This window comes from Schistocerca gregaria, chromosome 1, assembly GCF_023897955.1.
Source record: "Schistocerca gregaria isolate iqSchGreg1 chromosome 1, iqSchGreg1.2, whole genome shotgun sequence".
In the NCBI taxonomy this organism is placed as follows: Eukaryota; Metazoa; Arthropoda; class Insecta; order Orthoptera; family Acrididae; genus Schistocerca; species Schistocerca gregaria.
The window spans coordinates 828,438,878-828,453,645 of record NC_064920.1 but is presented as its reverse complement, the minus strand read 5'-3'; the positions used below and the strand labels follow the sequence as shown (position 1 = coordinate 828,453,645).

At 43.6% G+C, this 14,768-nt stretch overlaps 1 protein-coding gene across 1 annotated transcript in view; it reads right to left on the bottom strand.

Moving 5' to 3' along the window:
- The window catches only part of LOC126271921 (proton-coupled folate transporter-like), a 91,310-nt gene that overhangs the window by 25,125 nt on the left and 51,417 nt on the right, over window positions 1-14,768 (bottom strand). The window contains exon 10 of the mRNA XM_049974321.1: window positions 11,418-11,574. Coding sequence (XP_049830278.1) covers window positions 11,418-11,574 — 157 coding nt within the window. The remainder of the gene's footprint in view (window positions 1-11,417; window positions 11,575-14,768) is intronic.

Below are 14,768 nucleotides of genomic sequence, written 5' to 3'. Positions count from 1 at the left end.
TTTGGTTGCCGCTTTCAGAAATTGACTCCACTTGCTAAAGAGTAAGCGGACGGTTTCGTTTCTAAAGTTCGATATTGGCCTTCTGCAAACGTTCGCAGTAATTATCATTGTAGCATGACACTGAAAGCTCGGAGACGAAATAAACGGTGTAATTTTCTGGTCAGAGAATTACAAACAACTTTATTTATTTATTTAATCGTATGGCTAGGGACCCTCTTCGGGCAGGCCGTTCGCCGGGTGCCGCTCTTTCAGCTTGACGCCACTTCGGCGACCTGCAGTCGATGAGAATCTACACCTACATCTACATCTAAGTACATACTCCGCAATCCACCATACGGTGCGTAGCGGAGGGTACCTCGTACCACAACTAGCATCTTCTTCCATGTTCCACTCCCAAACAGAACGAGGGAAAAATCTACATCTACATCTACATCTACATGACTACTCTGCAATTCACATTTAAGTGCTTGGCAGAGGGTTCATCGAACCAGAATCATACTATCTCTCTACTATTCCACTCCCGAACAGCGAGCGGGAAAAACGAACACCTAAACCTTTCTGTTCGAGCTCTGATTTCTCTTATTTTATTTTGATGATCATTCCTACCTATGTAGGTTGGGCTCAACAAAATATTTTCGCATTCGGAAGAGAAAGTTGGTGACTGAAATTTCGTAAAAAGCTCTCGCCGCGACGAAAAACGTCTATGCTGTAATGACTTCCATCCCAACTCGTGTATCATATCTGCCACACTCTCTCCCCTATAACGCGATAATACAAAACGAGCTGCCCTTCTTTGCACCCTCTCGATGTCCTCCGTCAATCCCACCTGGTAAGGATCCCACACCGCGCAGCAATATTCTAACAGAGGACGAACGAGTGTAGTGTAAGCTGTCTCTTTAGTGGACTTGTTGCATCTTCTAAGTGTCCTGCCAATGAAACGCAACCTTTGGCTCGCCTTCCCGACAATATTATCTATGTGGTCCTTCCAACTGAAGTTGTTCGTAATTTTAACACCCAGGTACTTAGTTGAATTGACAGCCTTGAGAATTGTACTATTTATCGAGTAATCGAATTCCAACGGATTTCTTTTGGAACTCATGTGGATCATCTCACACTTTTCGTTATTTAGCGTCAACTGCCACCTGACACACCATACAGCAATCTTTTCTAAATCGCTTTGCAGCTGATACTGGTCTTCGGATGACCTTACTAGACGGTAAATTACAGCATCATCTGCGAACAACCTAAGAGAACTGCTCAGATTGTCACCCAGGTCATTTATATAGATCAGGAACAGTAGAGGTCCCAGGACGCTTCCCTGGGGAACACCTGATATCACTTCAGTTTTACTCGATGATTTTCCGTCTATTACTACGAACTGCAACCTTCCTGACAGGAAATCACGAATCCAGTCGCACAACTGAGACGATACCCCATAGCTCCGCAGCTTGATTAGAAGTCGCTTGTGAGGAAAGGTGTCAAAAGCTTTCCGGAAATCTAGAAATACGGAATCAACTTGAGATCCCCTGTCGATAGCGGCCATTACTTCGTGCGAATAAAGAGCTAGCTGCGTTGCACAAGAGCGATGTTTTCTGAAGCCATGCTGATTACGTGTCAATAGATCGTTCCCTTCGAGGTGATTCATAATGTTTGAATACAGTATATGTTCCAAAACCCTACTGCAAACCGACGTCAATGATATAGGTCTGTAGTTAAATGGATTACTCCTACTACCCTTCTTGAACACTGGTGCGACCTGCGCAATTTTCCAATCTGTAGGTACAGATCTATCGGTGAGCGAGCGGTTGTATATGAGTGCTAAGTAGGGAGCTATAGTATCAGTATGACTGCCTATATGCCTCTGTACGAGCCCTAATCTCTCTTATCTTATCTCTGTGGTCTTTCCGCGAAATATAAGTTGGCGGCAGTAAAATTGTACTGCAGTCAGCCTCAAATGCTGGTCTCTAAATTTCCTCAGTAGCAATTCACGAAAAGAACGCCTCCTTTCCTCCAGAGACTACCACCCGGGTTCCTGAAGCATTTCCGTAACACTCGCGTGATGATCAAACCTACTAGTAACAAATCTAGCAGCCCGCCTCATAATTGCTTATATGTCCTCCCTCAATCCGACCTGATAGGGATCCCAAACGCTCGAGCAGTACTCAAGAATAGGTCGTATTAGTGTTTTATAAGCGGTCTCCTTTACAGATGAGCCACACCTTCCCAAAATTCTACCAATGAACCAAAGACGACTATCCGCCTTCCCCACAACTGCCATTACATGCTTGTCCCACTTCATATCGCTCTGCAATGTTACGCCCAAATATTTAATCGACGTGACTCTGTAAAGCGCTACACTACAAATGGAGTATTCAAACAGTACAGGGTTCTTATTCCTATTCATCTGCATTAATTTACATTTATCTATATTTAGAGTCTGCTGCCATTCCTTACAACAATTACAAATCCTGTCCAAGTCATCTTTTATCCTCTACAGTCACTCAACTATGACACCTTCCCGTTCACCACAGCATCATCAGAAAACAGCCGCAAATTGCGTCCACCCTATCCAAAAGATCATTTATGTAGAAAGAAAACAACAGCGGACCTAGGACACTTCCCTGGGGCACTCCAGATGATACCCTCACCTTCGATGAACACTCACCATCGAACACACGTACTGGGTTCTATTACTTAAGAATTCTTCGAGCCACTTACGTATTTGGGAACCAATCCCATATGCTCGTACCTTAGTCAGGAGTCTGCAGTGGGGCACCGAGTCAAACGCTTTCCGGAAGTCAAGGAATGTGGCATCCGTCTGATACCCTTCATCCATGGTTCGCAAGATACCGTGTGAAAAAAGGGCGAGTTGCGTTTCGCAGGAGCGATGCTTTCTAAAGCCGTGCTGATGCATGGATAGTAACTTGTCTGTCTCAAGGAAATTCAGTATATTCGAACTGAGAAATTGTTCGAGAATCCTGCAACAAACTGATGTTAAGGATATTGATCTGTAGTTTTGAGGATCCGTCCTTCTACCCTACTTATATACAGGCGTCACCTGCGCTTTACGTTGAGCAAGAGATTCGCGATAAATGCAAGCTAAGTAAGGAGCCAATGCAGTAGAGTACTCTCTGTAAAACCGAATTGGAATCCCATCGGGACCTGGCGATTTATTTATTTTCAACGCATTCAGCTGCTTCACAACCCCAGAGATGTCTATCACTATGTCCTCCATACGGGAATCTGTACGAAACTCAAACAGCGGTATGTTTGTACGATCCTCCTGCGTCAAAGATTTCTGAGATGCTAAATTCAAAATTTCATATTTCGTTTTGCTGTCTTCCGTTGCCAGGCCAGACTGACAAGTGAATGACTGGATGGAAGCCTTCGACCCGCTCACCGATTTTACGTAAGACCAGAATTTCCTTGGGTTTTCAGCAAGATCTTTTGCTAAGGCAGGGCTTCCCAACGTGTGGTCCGCGGACCCCTTAGGGGTCCGCCGGCTCTTTCTAGGGGGTCAAATTTCACCAATTCGTGTAAAATAATGTGTAAAATAATTGAATGAAAATTTGGAAATCAAATTCATCACTATTTTTTGTGTGGAAAACATGCGCACTTTTACTTCAGGCCGTATTTCAAGCAGCCTTTGCGGTTCCTAAGTGAGAACTCGTACATAGTTTAGTGCCGGAGAATGCGGCTCCTCTGATCGACTGCTTTCCAACAATACGGGGGTCGTTTGTGCGCCGGCTCACGGCCCTGGATGCGCTGAAACCTTTTACGCATGGCAGCTTGTCAACAGCGAACAGTCTGGACGTGACGTTGATTGCTCTTGGAGGAAGGCAGCACCAACGCGTGAAATGTCAATTGCCAAGTAATTTTAATCAGGCTATAGAGTGTTGAACAAAGGGAGTAAATCCACTAGTAAGTGTTTGGATGCAGCGGGAATGCAAATTGGATCGTTAATTTCAAGTTCTTTTCATTCATCTCTAAACTAAAGACTATTGATACTTCAGGGTGGGGGAGGGGTGGGGGGGGGGGGGTGGGGGGTCATTCGGAACATGGCATTAAGAAGCTTTCAGTTCCCATGAGTTTCGCTCTCAAATTTGAAGTTAGTGTGCTCCTTTTTCGACTGAAGAAGGGGTCCGCCAGCTGAAGAGGTTGGGAAGCCCTGTGCTAGGGTATCACGGTGGTAGTGGTTGTATGTTTCGCGCATCGCTCTTTTTACAGCAGCACGAATCTCTACTAACTTTTGACTGTCCTCATTCTCCCGACCAATCATGTACAGCGAATGCAACTGTCTTTGCTTCCTGAACATTCTCCGAATTGCGCTGTTAAACCACAGTGGGTCTTTTCCGTCCGTAACCCACTTTTTCGCACATACTTTTCGAATGCGTGATTTACAATGTGTTTAAAATTTGTCCACAATTCTTCCACGTCCATCGTACCGGAAGTAAATGGAGTCGATTCATTTACTAAGTGGAATGCTAACAACTGCTTATCTGCTCGTTCTAGTAACAATACTCTCCTAGCCTTCTTGACCGATTTTTTACCTTTCGTAACCATAATCGTAATGACAACATCATGATCACTAATCCCTGTCTCAACACTGACACCGTCGATGAGGTCTGGTCTGTTCGTGGCTACCAGATCTAAAATGTTTCCATTACCCATTGGCTGTCGATTTAGCTGCTCACGACAGTTTTCAGATAATGTGTTCAAAAGTAATTCAACGACGGCTTGTCTGTACCACCTGTAATGAATCCATAGACATCCCAGTCTATACTAGGTAGGTTGAAGTCGCCTCCGACTAATACAGCATGATCCGGGTACTTCTGCGATACAGAGTGTAGACTCCCTTTGAATGATCCTAGAACTGTCGCGGTGGAACACCCAATAATTAACTTTATTTCTCTTAGCCCTGTTGAACTTGTCCAGATAACTTCACAATCACACTCTACTTTGACCTCAGTAGACACTATATGTTTGTCAACTGCAATGAAGACACCACCTCCTACGGTGTGTAATCTGTCTTTCCGACATACGTTCCAATCCTCACAAAATATTTCAGAACTTCCTATCACGGGGTTCAGCCAGGTCTCAGTCCTGAGAATGATAGGATGATGATGAGGAATGCACAACACCCGGTCCCTGGGTGCAGAAAATTCCCCGACCCAGCTGGGAATCGAACCCGGGCCCAGATGATTGACAATCCGTCACGCTGACCATTCAGCTACCGGAGGCGGACGACAAGCAACTGAATCTAATTTAGTGAGCAACTGAAAAGGCCATACGCAGTGTTCCACATCACGCTAGACAATATAATAACAGAATAATCTAAACCAGTAGTTTAGTAGGCTCACAGTTAGTTCTGCATATACGTGAGAGTCCTCAATAAAAATTTTGAAGATACAGTCTGTACTGCAAATACAGGCGAGTGGGCGCCTATGAACAAGACCAACTTTATACAGCATTAGAAAAGAATTTGTGCTCGTCAACAACAGAGTAGCGCTCTGTAATGATAGGGTGCTTAATTCTCTAATTGGAGTGACAATGTTAAGAGCGAGATAAGCAGCAATTACGAGAATTTTTTTCTTCGACAATTCTTTATTGAACAAAATGAGAATTAAACAAACAAAGGAATGGTGTTTTATCTAAAGATCATTTTTTACACATAATCACCATCACGTTCTGTGGCATCCCTCCAGCGCGAAACAATGGTGTGTATGTCCTGTCGGTACCAATCCTTGTACTGCTGGTAGAGCCAGTACTTCACTGTGTGAATCACCTCCTCATAGTCCTCAAAATGTCTTCCACGAATGACCTTCTTTAATGGCCCTAACAAGTGGAAGTCCGAAGCGGCTAAGTCAGGGCTGTAGGGTGACAGCCGTGGATGGTCTCCACGACCGCTGCAAATCGTGCAGCTCCGCCGAACCGCCTTCTGGTGACCTCATCCTGCGTGTGGAGCGACTAACTGTACTTCTGTTGACAACAGATGCTCCATAGACTTTGCACAAGCGTTTGTCAGTATTCACCACAATTTCTTTCTCTGCAGTGAGAAATTCAAGGACGGCACGTTGCTTGTAACGTACATCATTTACAGACGCCATTTTGAAACTGTACTGCAGCAACGCTATCCCTCGGAAGTCACGGAAACTTGGCGACCTCACTCAGGAGACTTCAAACAATACATAAGTAACGCATTCATAGCAGTTTTCGGCTGAGAAAAAGATGCGGTGCATTACTTTCTGGAAAACCATCGTACTTAAAATATGCAGGATGTAACTCGTACAAGAGCAAATATTTTTATATTTGACGCATTAATATGTACACACGTCGGTGTGTTGGTTGTTTTCTCTCTTTGACGAACAGTCTTTCCACAAACACGTTAAAAAATGGTTCAAATGGTTCTGAGCACTATGGGACTCAACTTCTGAGGTCATAAGTCCTCTAGAACTTAGAACTACTTAAACCTAACTAACCTAAGGACATCACACACATCCATGCCCGAGGCAGGATTCGAACCTGCGACCGTAGCGGTCACGCGGTTCCAGACTGTAGCGCCTAGAACCGCTCGGCCACTCCGACCGGCTAGGGCGGACAAGCGTGGTGTAAGCAGTCTCTTTAATAGTCCTGTTGCATCTTCTAAGTGTTCTGCTAATGAATCGCAGTCTTTGGTTTGCTCTACCCACAACACCATCTATGTCATAGTTCCAATTTAGGTTATTTGTAATTGTAATCCCTAAGTATTTATTCGCATTTACAGCCATAAGAATTGTGTGACTTATCACGTAATCGAAATTTAGCGGATTTCTTTTAGTACTCATGTGAACAACTTCACTCGTTTCTTTATTCTGTGTCAATTGCCACTTTTCGCATCATAACATATGCTGTTGTTGTTGTGGTATTCAGTCCTGAGACTGGTTTGATGCAGCTCTCCATGCTACTCTATCTTGTGCAAGCTTCTTCATCTCCCAGTACCTACTGCAGCCTACATCCTTCTGAATCTGCTTAGTGTATTCATCTCTTGGTCTCCCTCTACGATTTTTGCCCTCCACGCTGCCCTCTAATACTAAACTGGTGAGCCCTTGATGCCTCAGAACATGTCCTACCAACCGATCCCTACTTCTGGTCAAGTTGTGCCACAAACTTCTCTTCTCCCCAATCCTATTCAATACTTCCTCATTAGTTATGTGATTTACCCATCTAATCTTCATCATTCTTCTGTAGCACCACATTTCGAAAGCTTCTATTCTCTTCTTGTCCAAACTATTTATCGTTCATGTTTCACGTCCATACATGGCTACACTCCATACAAATACTTTCAGAAATGACTTCCTGACACTTAAATCTATACTCAATGTTAACAAATTTTTCTTCTTCAGAAACGATTTCCTTGCCATTGCCAGTCTTCATTGTATATCCTCTCTACTTCGACCATCATCAGTTACTTTGCTCCCCAAATAGCAAAACTCCTTTACTACTTGATGTGCCTCATTTCCTAATCTAATTCCGGCAGCATCACCCGACTTCATTCGACTACATTCCATTAATCTAGTTTTGCTTTTGTTGATGTTCATCTTATATCCTCCTTTCAAGATACTGTCCATTCCATTCAACTGCTCTTCCAAGTCCTTTGCTGTCTCTGACAGAATTACAATGTCATCGGCGAACCTCAAAGTTTTTATTTCTTCTCCGTGGATTTTAATACCTACTCTGAATTTTTCTTTCGTTTCGTTTACTGCTTGCTCAATATACAGATTGAATAACATCGGGGAGAGGCTGCAACCCTGTCTTACTCCCTTCCCAACCACTGCTTCCCTTTCATGTCCCTCGACTTTTATAACTGTCATGTGGTTTCTGTACAAATTGTAAATAGCCTTTCGCTCCCTGTATTTTACCCCTGCCACCTTTAGAATTTGAAAGAGAGTATTCCAGTCAACATTGTCAAAAGCTTTCTCTAAGTCTACAAATGCTAGAAACGTAGGCTTGCCTTTCCTTAATCTTTCTTCTAAGATAAGTTGTAAGGTCAGTATTGCCTGACGTGTTCCAGTATGTCTATGGAATCCAAACTGATTCGCGTTAGTATTTTGCAGCTGTGGCTTATTAAACTGATAGTTCGGTAATTTTCACATCTATCAACACCTGCTTTCTTTGGGATTGGAATTATTATATTCTTCTTGAAGTCTGAGGGTATTTCGCCTGTCTCATACATCTTGCTCACCAGATGGTAGAGTTTTGTCATGACTGGCTCTCCCAAGGCCGTCAGTAGTTCCAATGGAATGTTGCTCTGTCAAACTTTTCACGCAGTATCATATGTCCCATTTCACCTTCATCTACATCCCCTTCCATTTGCATAATATTATCCTCAAGTACATCGCCCTTGTATAGACCCTCTATATACTCCTTCCGCCTTTCTGCTTTCCCTTCCTTGCTTAGAACTGGATTTCCATCTCAGCTCTTGATGTTCATACAAGTGGTTCTCTTATCTCCAAAGGTCTCTTTAATTTTCCTGTAGGCAGTATCTATCTTACCCCTAGTGAGATAAGCCTCTACATCCTTACATTTGTCCTCTAGCCATCCCTGCTTAGCCATTTTGCACTTCGTGTCTATCTCATTTTTGAGACGTCTGTATGCCTTTTTGCCTGCTTCATTTGCTGCATTTTTATATTTTCTTCTCTCATCAGTTAAATTCAATATTTCTTCTGTTACCCAAGGATTTCTACTGGCCTTCGTCTTTTTACCTACTTGATCGTCTGTTGCCTTCACTACTTCATCCCTCAAAGCTACCCATTCTTCTTCTACCGTATTTATTTCCCCCATTCCTGTCAATTGCTCCCTTATGCTCTCCTTGAAACTCTGTACAACCTCTGGTTCTTTTAGTTTATCCAGGTCCCATCTCCTTAAATTCCCACCTTTTTGGAGTTTCTTTATTTTTAATCTACAGGTCATAACCAATAGATTGTGGTCAGAGTCCACATCTGCCCCTGGAAATGTCTTACAATTTAAAACCTGGTTCCTAAATCTCTTACCATTATATAATCTATCAGAAACCTGTCAGTATCTCCAGGCTTCTTCCATGTATACAGCCTTCTTTTATGGTTCTTGAATCAAGTGTTAGCTATGATTAAGTTGTGCTCTGTGCAAAATTCTACCAGGCGGCTTCCTCTTTCATTTCTTTGCCCCAGTCCATATTCACCTACTACGTTTCCTTCTCTCCCTTTTCCTACTACCGAATTCCAGTCACCCATGACTATTAAATTTTCGTCACCCTTCACTATCTGAATAATTTCTTTTATTTGATCATACATTTCTTCAATTTCTTCGTCATCTGCAGAGCTAATTGGCATTTAAACTTGTACTACTGTAGTAGGTGTGGGCTTCGTATCTATCTTGGCCACAATAATGCGTTCACTATGCTGTTTGTAGTAGCTTACCCGCATTCCTATTTTCCTATTCATTATTAAACCTACTCCTGCATTATCCCTATTTGATTTTGTGTTTATAACCCTGTAGTCACCTGACCAAAAGTCTTGTTCCTCCTGCCACCGCACTTCACTAATTCCCAGTATATCTAACTTTAACCTATCCATTTCCCTTTTTAAATTTTCTAACCTACCTGCCCGATTAAGGGCTCTGACATTCCACGCTCCGATCTGTAGAACGCCAGTTTTCTTTCTCCTGATAACGATATACTCTTGAGTAGTCCCTGCCCGGAGATCCGAATGGGGGACTATTTTACCTCCGGAATATTTTACCCAAGAGGACGCCATCATTTAATCATACAGTAAAGCTGCATGCCCTCGGGAAAGATTACGGCCGTAGTTTCGCCTTGCTTTCAGCCGTTCGCAGTACCAGCACAGCAAGGCCGTTTTGGTTATTGTTACAAGGCCAGATCAGTCAATCATCCAGACTGTTGCCCCTGCAACTACTGAAAAGGCTGCTGCCCCTCTTCAGGAACCACACGTTTGTCTGGCCTCTCAACAGATACCCCTCCGTTGTGGTTGCACCTACGGTACGGGTATCTGTATCGCTGAGGCACGCAAGCCTCCCCACCAACGACAAGGTACATGGTTCATGGGGGGAGGCCTAAATCATTTTAGTATTTGTTTTAGTCATCTGATGACTTTACAAGACGGTAAATGACAACATCAACTGCAAATAATCTCATAGGTCTACTCAGATTGTCTCCTATGTCGTTAATATAGATCAGGATCAATAGAGGGCCTGTAACACTTTCTTGGGGAACGCCGGATATTACTTCTGTTTTACTCGATGACTTTCCGTCTATCACTATGAACTGCGACCTTTCTGACATGAAATCACGAATCCAGTCGCACAACAAAATTGATATTCCATAGGCATGCAGTTTGGTTAGAACACGCTTGTGAGGAACTGTATCGAAAGCCTTCTGGAAATCTAAAAATATGGAATCAATCTGACATTCCCTGTCGATAGCACTCATCGCTTCATGAGTACAAGGGGCTAGTTGTGTTTCACAAGAGCGATGTTTTCTGAATCCTTGCTGAATATGTATCAATAAATCGTTTTCTTCAAGGTAATTCATAACGTTCGAACACAGTATATGTTCCAAAACCCTACTGCAAATCGACGTTAGTTTACTATGCGATGTTTTCTGCACAGTCGTTACTTCATCACTATGTGAACTGTACCTGTCAGCATACACTAACTGTTGGGTGTGCGCATGTCCACACTTCAACATAGATCAGGAGCAATAGAGGGCCTTTAACACTTATTTGGGGATCACCGGATATTACTTCTGATTTATTCGATGACTTTCCGTCTATTACTACGAACTGTGACCTTTCTGACATGAAATCACGAATCCAGTCGCACAACGTAGGCAATAGTGCATAGGCACGCAGTTTGGTTAAAAGACGCTGGGGAAAATAAACTTGTACTTTGAGGTACTAACCGACCTAAAATCATACGACTTGTAATACCTATACTTAGTTAGCAAATGACGCAAATACTGACGTAACGTTGTTCGGTACTCTACCCCCAGGCACCAATAGAAATATCTGCACTTGCACACCCGTTACACAGTTTATATTTCTGTGTTTTCACCAAACTGGAGAGTATTGTGCGAAAAATGAAAATAAATAGTTCTATTTTTCGCACAATACATTTACTGTTGTTGGCGTCGTCTCCCACAGGCGATGTTGCAAGTGTATTACAAGTGCTTGCTGCCTTGAGTTCTCCCAGACTGTGCAGAAAATGGAGTCAGCTCAGCAAAACATTCTAAAATGTATCTTATAACAATCAAGCTCAAAAATCTGTGTAAGACAACCCTCCCTCACGGCCTTGGCTCACTTTTGAACACGCGGACTACGTTTTCTGAACGTGTCGTCATTTCACTGTTCGTTCGTTGGGGCGAATACAATAATAGTTTGACTCACAGGAGCAGGGTGAGGTCGAGCGCCATGATGACGGCGGAGAGCAGGTGGAAGGCGCCAGGGAAGGAGTCGATGGACGCCTTGAAGACGGCGCTGTAGACGGGAGGCCCCACCAGTGGACACAGCGACTCCAGCGTCACCGCCAGCGCGAACACTCGGCCTGTGGACACACAAAACAGGCGGGCGTTGCTCATCTGTCTCTCCACAATTCGGTCACATGGATACAGTGGCCTTCAAGCAGCATCTTCATTCCTCACATTAAATTTCAGCAGCCTTCTGTAACACCACAACACAAATCCTTCTGTTCTCTTCTTTACTGTGTTTAGCATTGTCCATGAGTCCAAAAAACCAAAGAATGTTGTGCTCCAGACATATCTTCGTCAGGAACGTCTTCCTCAAATCAATGCTTATGTCCGATACTAGTCGACTTCTTTCCTCGGGGAATGCTCTCTTAGCTTGTGTGGTAGTCTCCTTCTTAATCCTCTTTTATTGGTCCATCAGGGTCTTATTCTCTTGTTTTTCCATGGTAGAAAAATTTATTGGAATGGACGCTCTGTACTCTTCACACCGACAACTTATTTCCTCTTCTATTAGTTAAGCACACAAGTCCAAAACTTCGTAGAGACACTCAATGCACCTTTTCCATCAAACCGCTCTTTTCTTTGTCTAAGGGTAGAAATAGTGATGTCTTTGGTTTTAAATTCTCCGAAAATTTTATCTGAATTTATTTGTATTTTCTCCTTTTGTCGATTAATATCAGAATTTCTTAGTTCACCTATTATCCCTTCCCAGTTATCTTTCTTATATCTGTATTTGTCCGTCTAACTACTGTGATTTCCGCTTTTAGTAATGACGATTCATCCTGGACTAACTAATACAATAACATTAATTACTCCAATAGCTACAGCTTTAGAGATCTGGAATCGTAGCTCATCATTCCTCAATGTTTCAGTATCCCACTTATTTCCACAATGATTCTCGCCAACAAATCTCTGAATGTCGAACCTATTCAAATGGTTCAAATGGCTCTGAGCACTAGGGGACTCAACATCTGAGGTCATCAGTCCCCTAGAACTTAGAACTACTTAAACCAAAGTAACCTAAGGACAATACACACACCCATGCCCGAGGCAGGATTCGAACCTGCGATCGTAGCGGTCGCGTGATTCCAGAGTGAAGCGGCTAGAACCGCTCGGCCACTGAGACCGGCGAACCTAGTCCTCACAATTACTAAATTATGATAAGAGTCTATGTTTGCTCCTTGGTAGGGTTTACAATCTAATATCTGATATCGAAGCCGGCCGGGTGGCCGAGCGGTTCTAGGCGCTACAGTGTGGAACCGCGAGACCGCTACGGTCGCAGGTTCGAATCCTGCCTCGGGCATGGATGTGTGTGCTGTCCTTAGGTTACTAGGTTTAAGTATTTTTAAGTTGTAGGGGACTGATGACCTTAGAAGTTAAGTCCCATAGTACTCAGAGTCATTTGAACCATTTTTCTGATTTCGAAATATCCGTCTGACAATGACGAAATCCAACCCGTGTCTTCTTGTTATTTTTGAATAGAAAATTTGCAATTACCAGTGGAAATACGTTGTAGAACTCAAGTCTTCTTCCTCCTGTTTCATTCTTATTGCCGAACCTGTATCCCCCGACAGCTCAGTCCTCTTTTTCTTCTTTCTACTATAGTGTTCCAAGGCCCCTTGATTATTAAATAAAATTTTCCCTTTATGTATTGTGTACCGCGTTCACTTCCATCATAAATCCCTGCTATCTCGTCGTCTACTGCTTGTACTATTGGCAGTTGTAACTGAACTGTAATTGTTCTGCCGGCCGAGGTGGCCGAGCGGTTCTAGGCACTACAGTCTGGAACTGCGCGACAGTTACGGTCGCAGGTTCGAATCCTGCCTTGGGCATGGATGTGTGTGATGTCCTTAGGTTAGTTAGGTTTAAGTAGTTCTAAGTTCTAGGTGACTGATGACCTCAGAAATTAATTCCCATAGAGCTCAGAGCCATATGAACCATTTGTAGTTGTTCTCTTTCATTGGGTTTAGGTTCTGTTGAGAATAATCCTATCTCTGAACAGTTCAGAGTCACTCACACCTTGCCCTGCTCTAGCAGCCATAATGGATCTTACTCACATTACGTCATTTCCTGACGTGATCGACAGTACCAAATTTGTTTTGACCAGATACCTTCATCCTCCTCCCATTTCAATTCACTAACAAGGGACTCCTTGAGTGCGAGGCCGCAAAACGCCAGTGATGTTTACGGCATTCGACGCCCCACGTATTGTCTGCCATGCAACCACAAATATTGGATGCTATTGGCGACAGGGTTTGGGACTGGAGGTATCAAACTGTGAGCACAGCATGACGCTACGGAGAGTAATTGAACTGTTCATTCGATGAGTAACCCAGAACAATGTTACAGGGCTAGTGGTGTTGACACAAAGCAGAGCAATGGCAACGATAAACAAAGCAAACATTGCGTTATATCTACAACGACAGTTGCCAAAGTTAACATATCGTCATAAAGGACCCCAACGAATTTCGAAGAGTGAGAAAAAAAGAGACAAATGAAGTATTAGTGCTTCCGCAAGAGGTGTCAATGGAATATGTGGTGTTATATACGCTCAACTGTGAGGACAATGTACGTGAGGAGTACAATGATGACGACGTGTGCTTAACAAAGGAAATTAATACTGAAGCAGGTGTCAAATGATGAAGTCATGTAGTTCACCATCCTTCTCGGACAGGGAGCCACACATCTCGTTGAGCCGTGGCTGGCTCATGCTATACGCTGGATAAACCTTCGTAGCGATTCTGTTTTTAGTCTCTTGGGGTTATCGCGATTATGCTGTTATCCTCTCCTTCTGTGGGTGGCTGGAGCGGTGTATCGATATTGGCACCTTGGACTATCTTTGACCTGGCGCTTATAGTTTCCAGCTGCGCGATGTGCGACCAGTCGGTCGGTCGGCGTGGAGCAGCGAGAAATTCTCGGTGGGACGTAATTTGGCCAGGCCCGCTGGTGGTCTCTACGCAGTGTCGGAGTGTGTGGCGCTGTTCCCATTGTTATGAGGTTGGTGGCTCACCGACCCCGGACCCAATAGTTGAGGTTTGATTTAGCCTACCAGCAAGTCAAGACTGTTCACATTGTGTCGTTTGGTGTTTGTTGTTGGCTGCTGAGATATTCCCACTAGCAACAACTTGGTTTTCAAGTTGGAAAATTGTAGCCACCGTCAGGTGGAGTTTCACTGTATTTGGTTATTCGAATTGAAGTGCACCAGCGGAACCTTCTGCCTTGTGACAGTTAACGTTCTGGTTACCTGCCCTGGCCGTTGACGTAAATTTCAGAG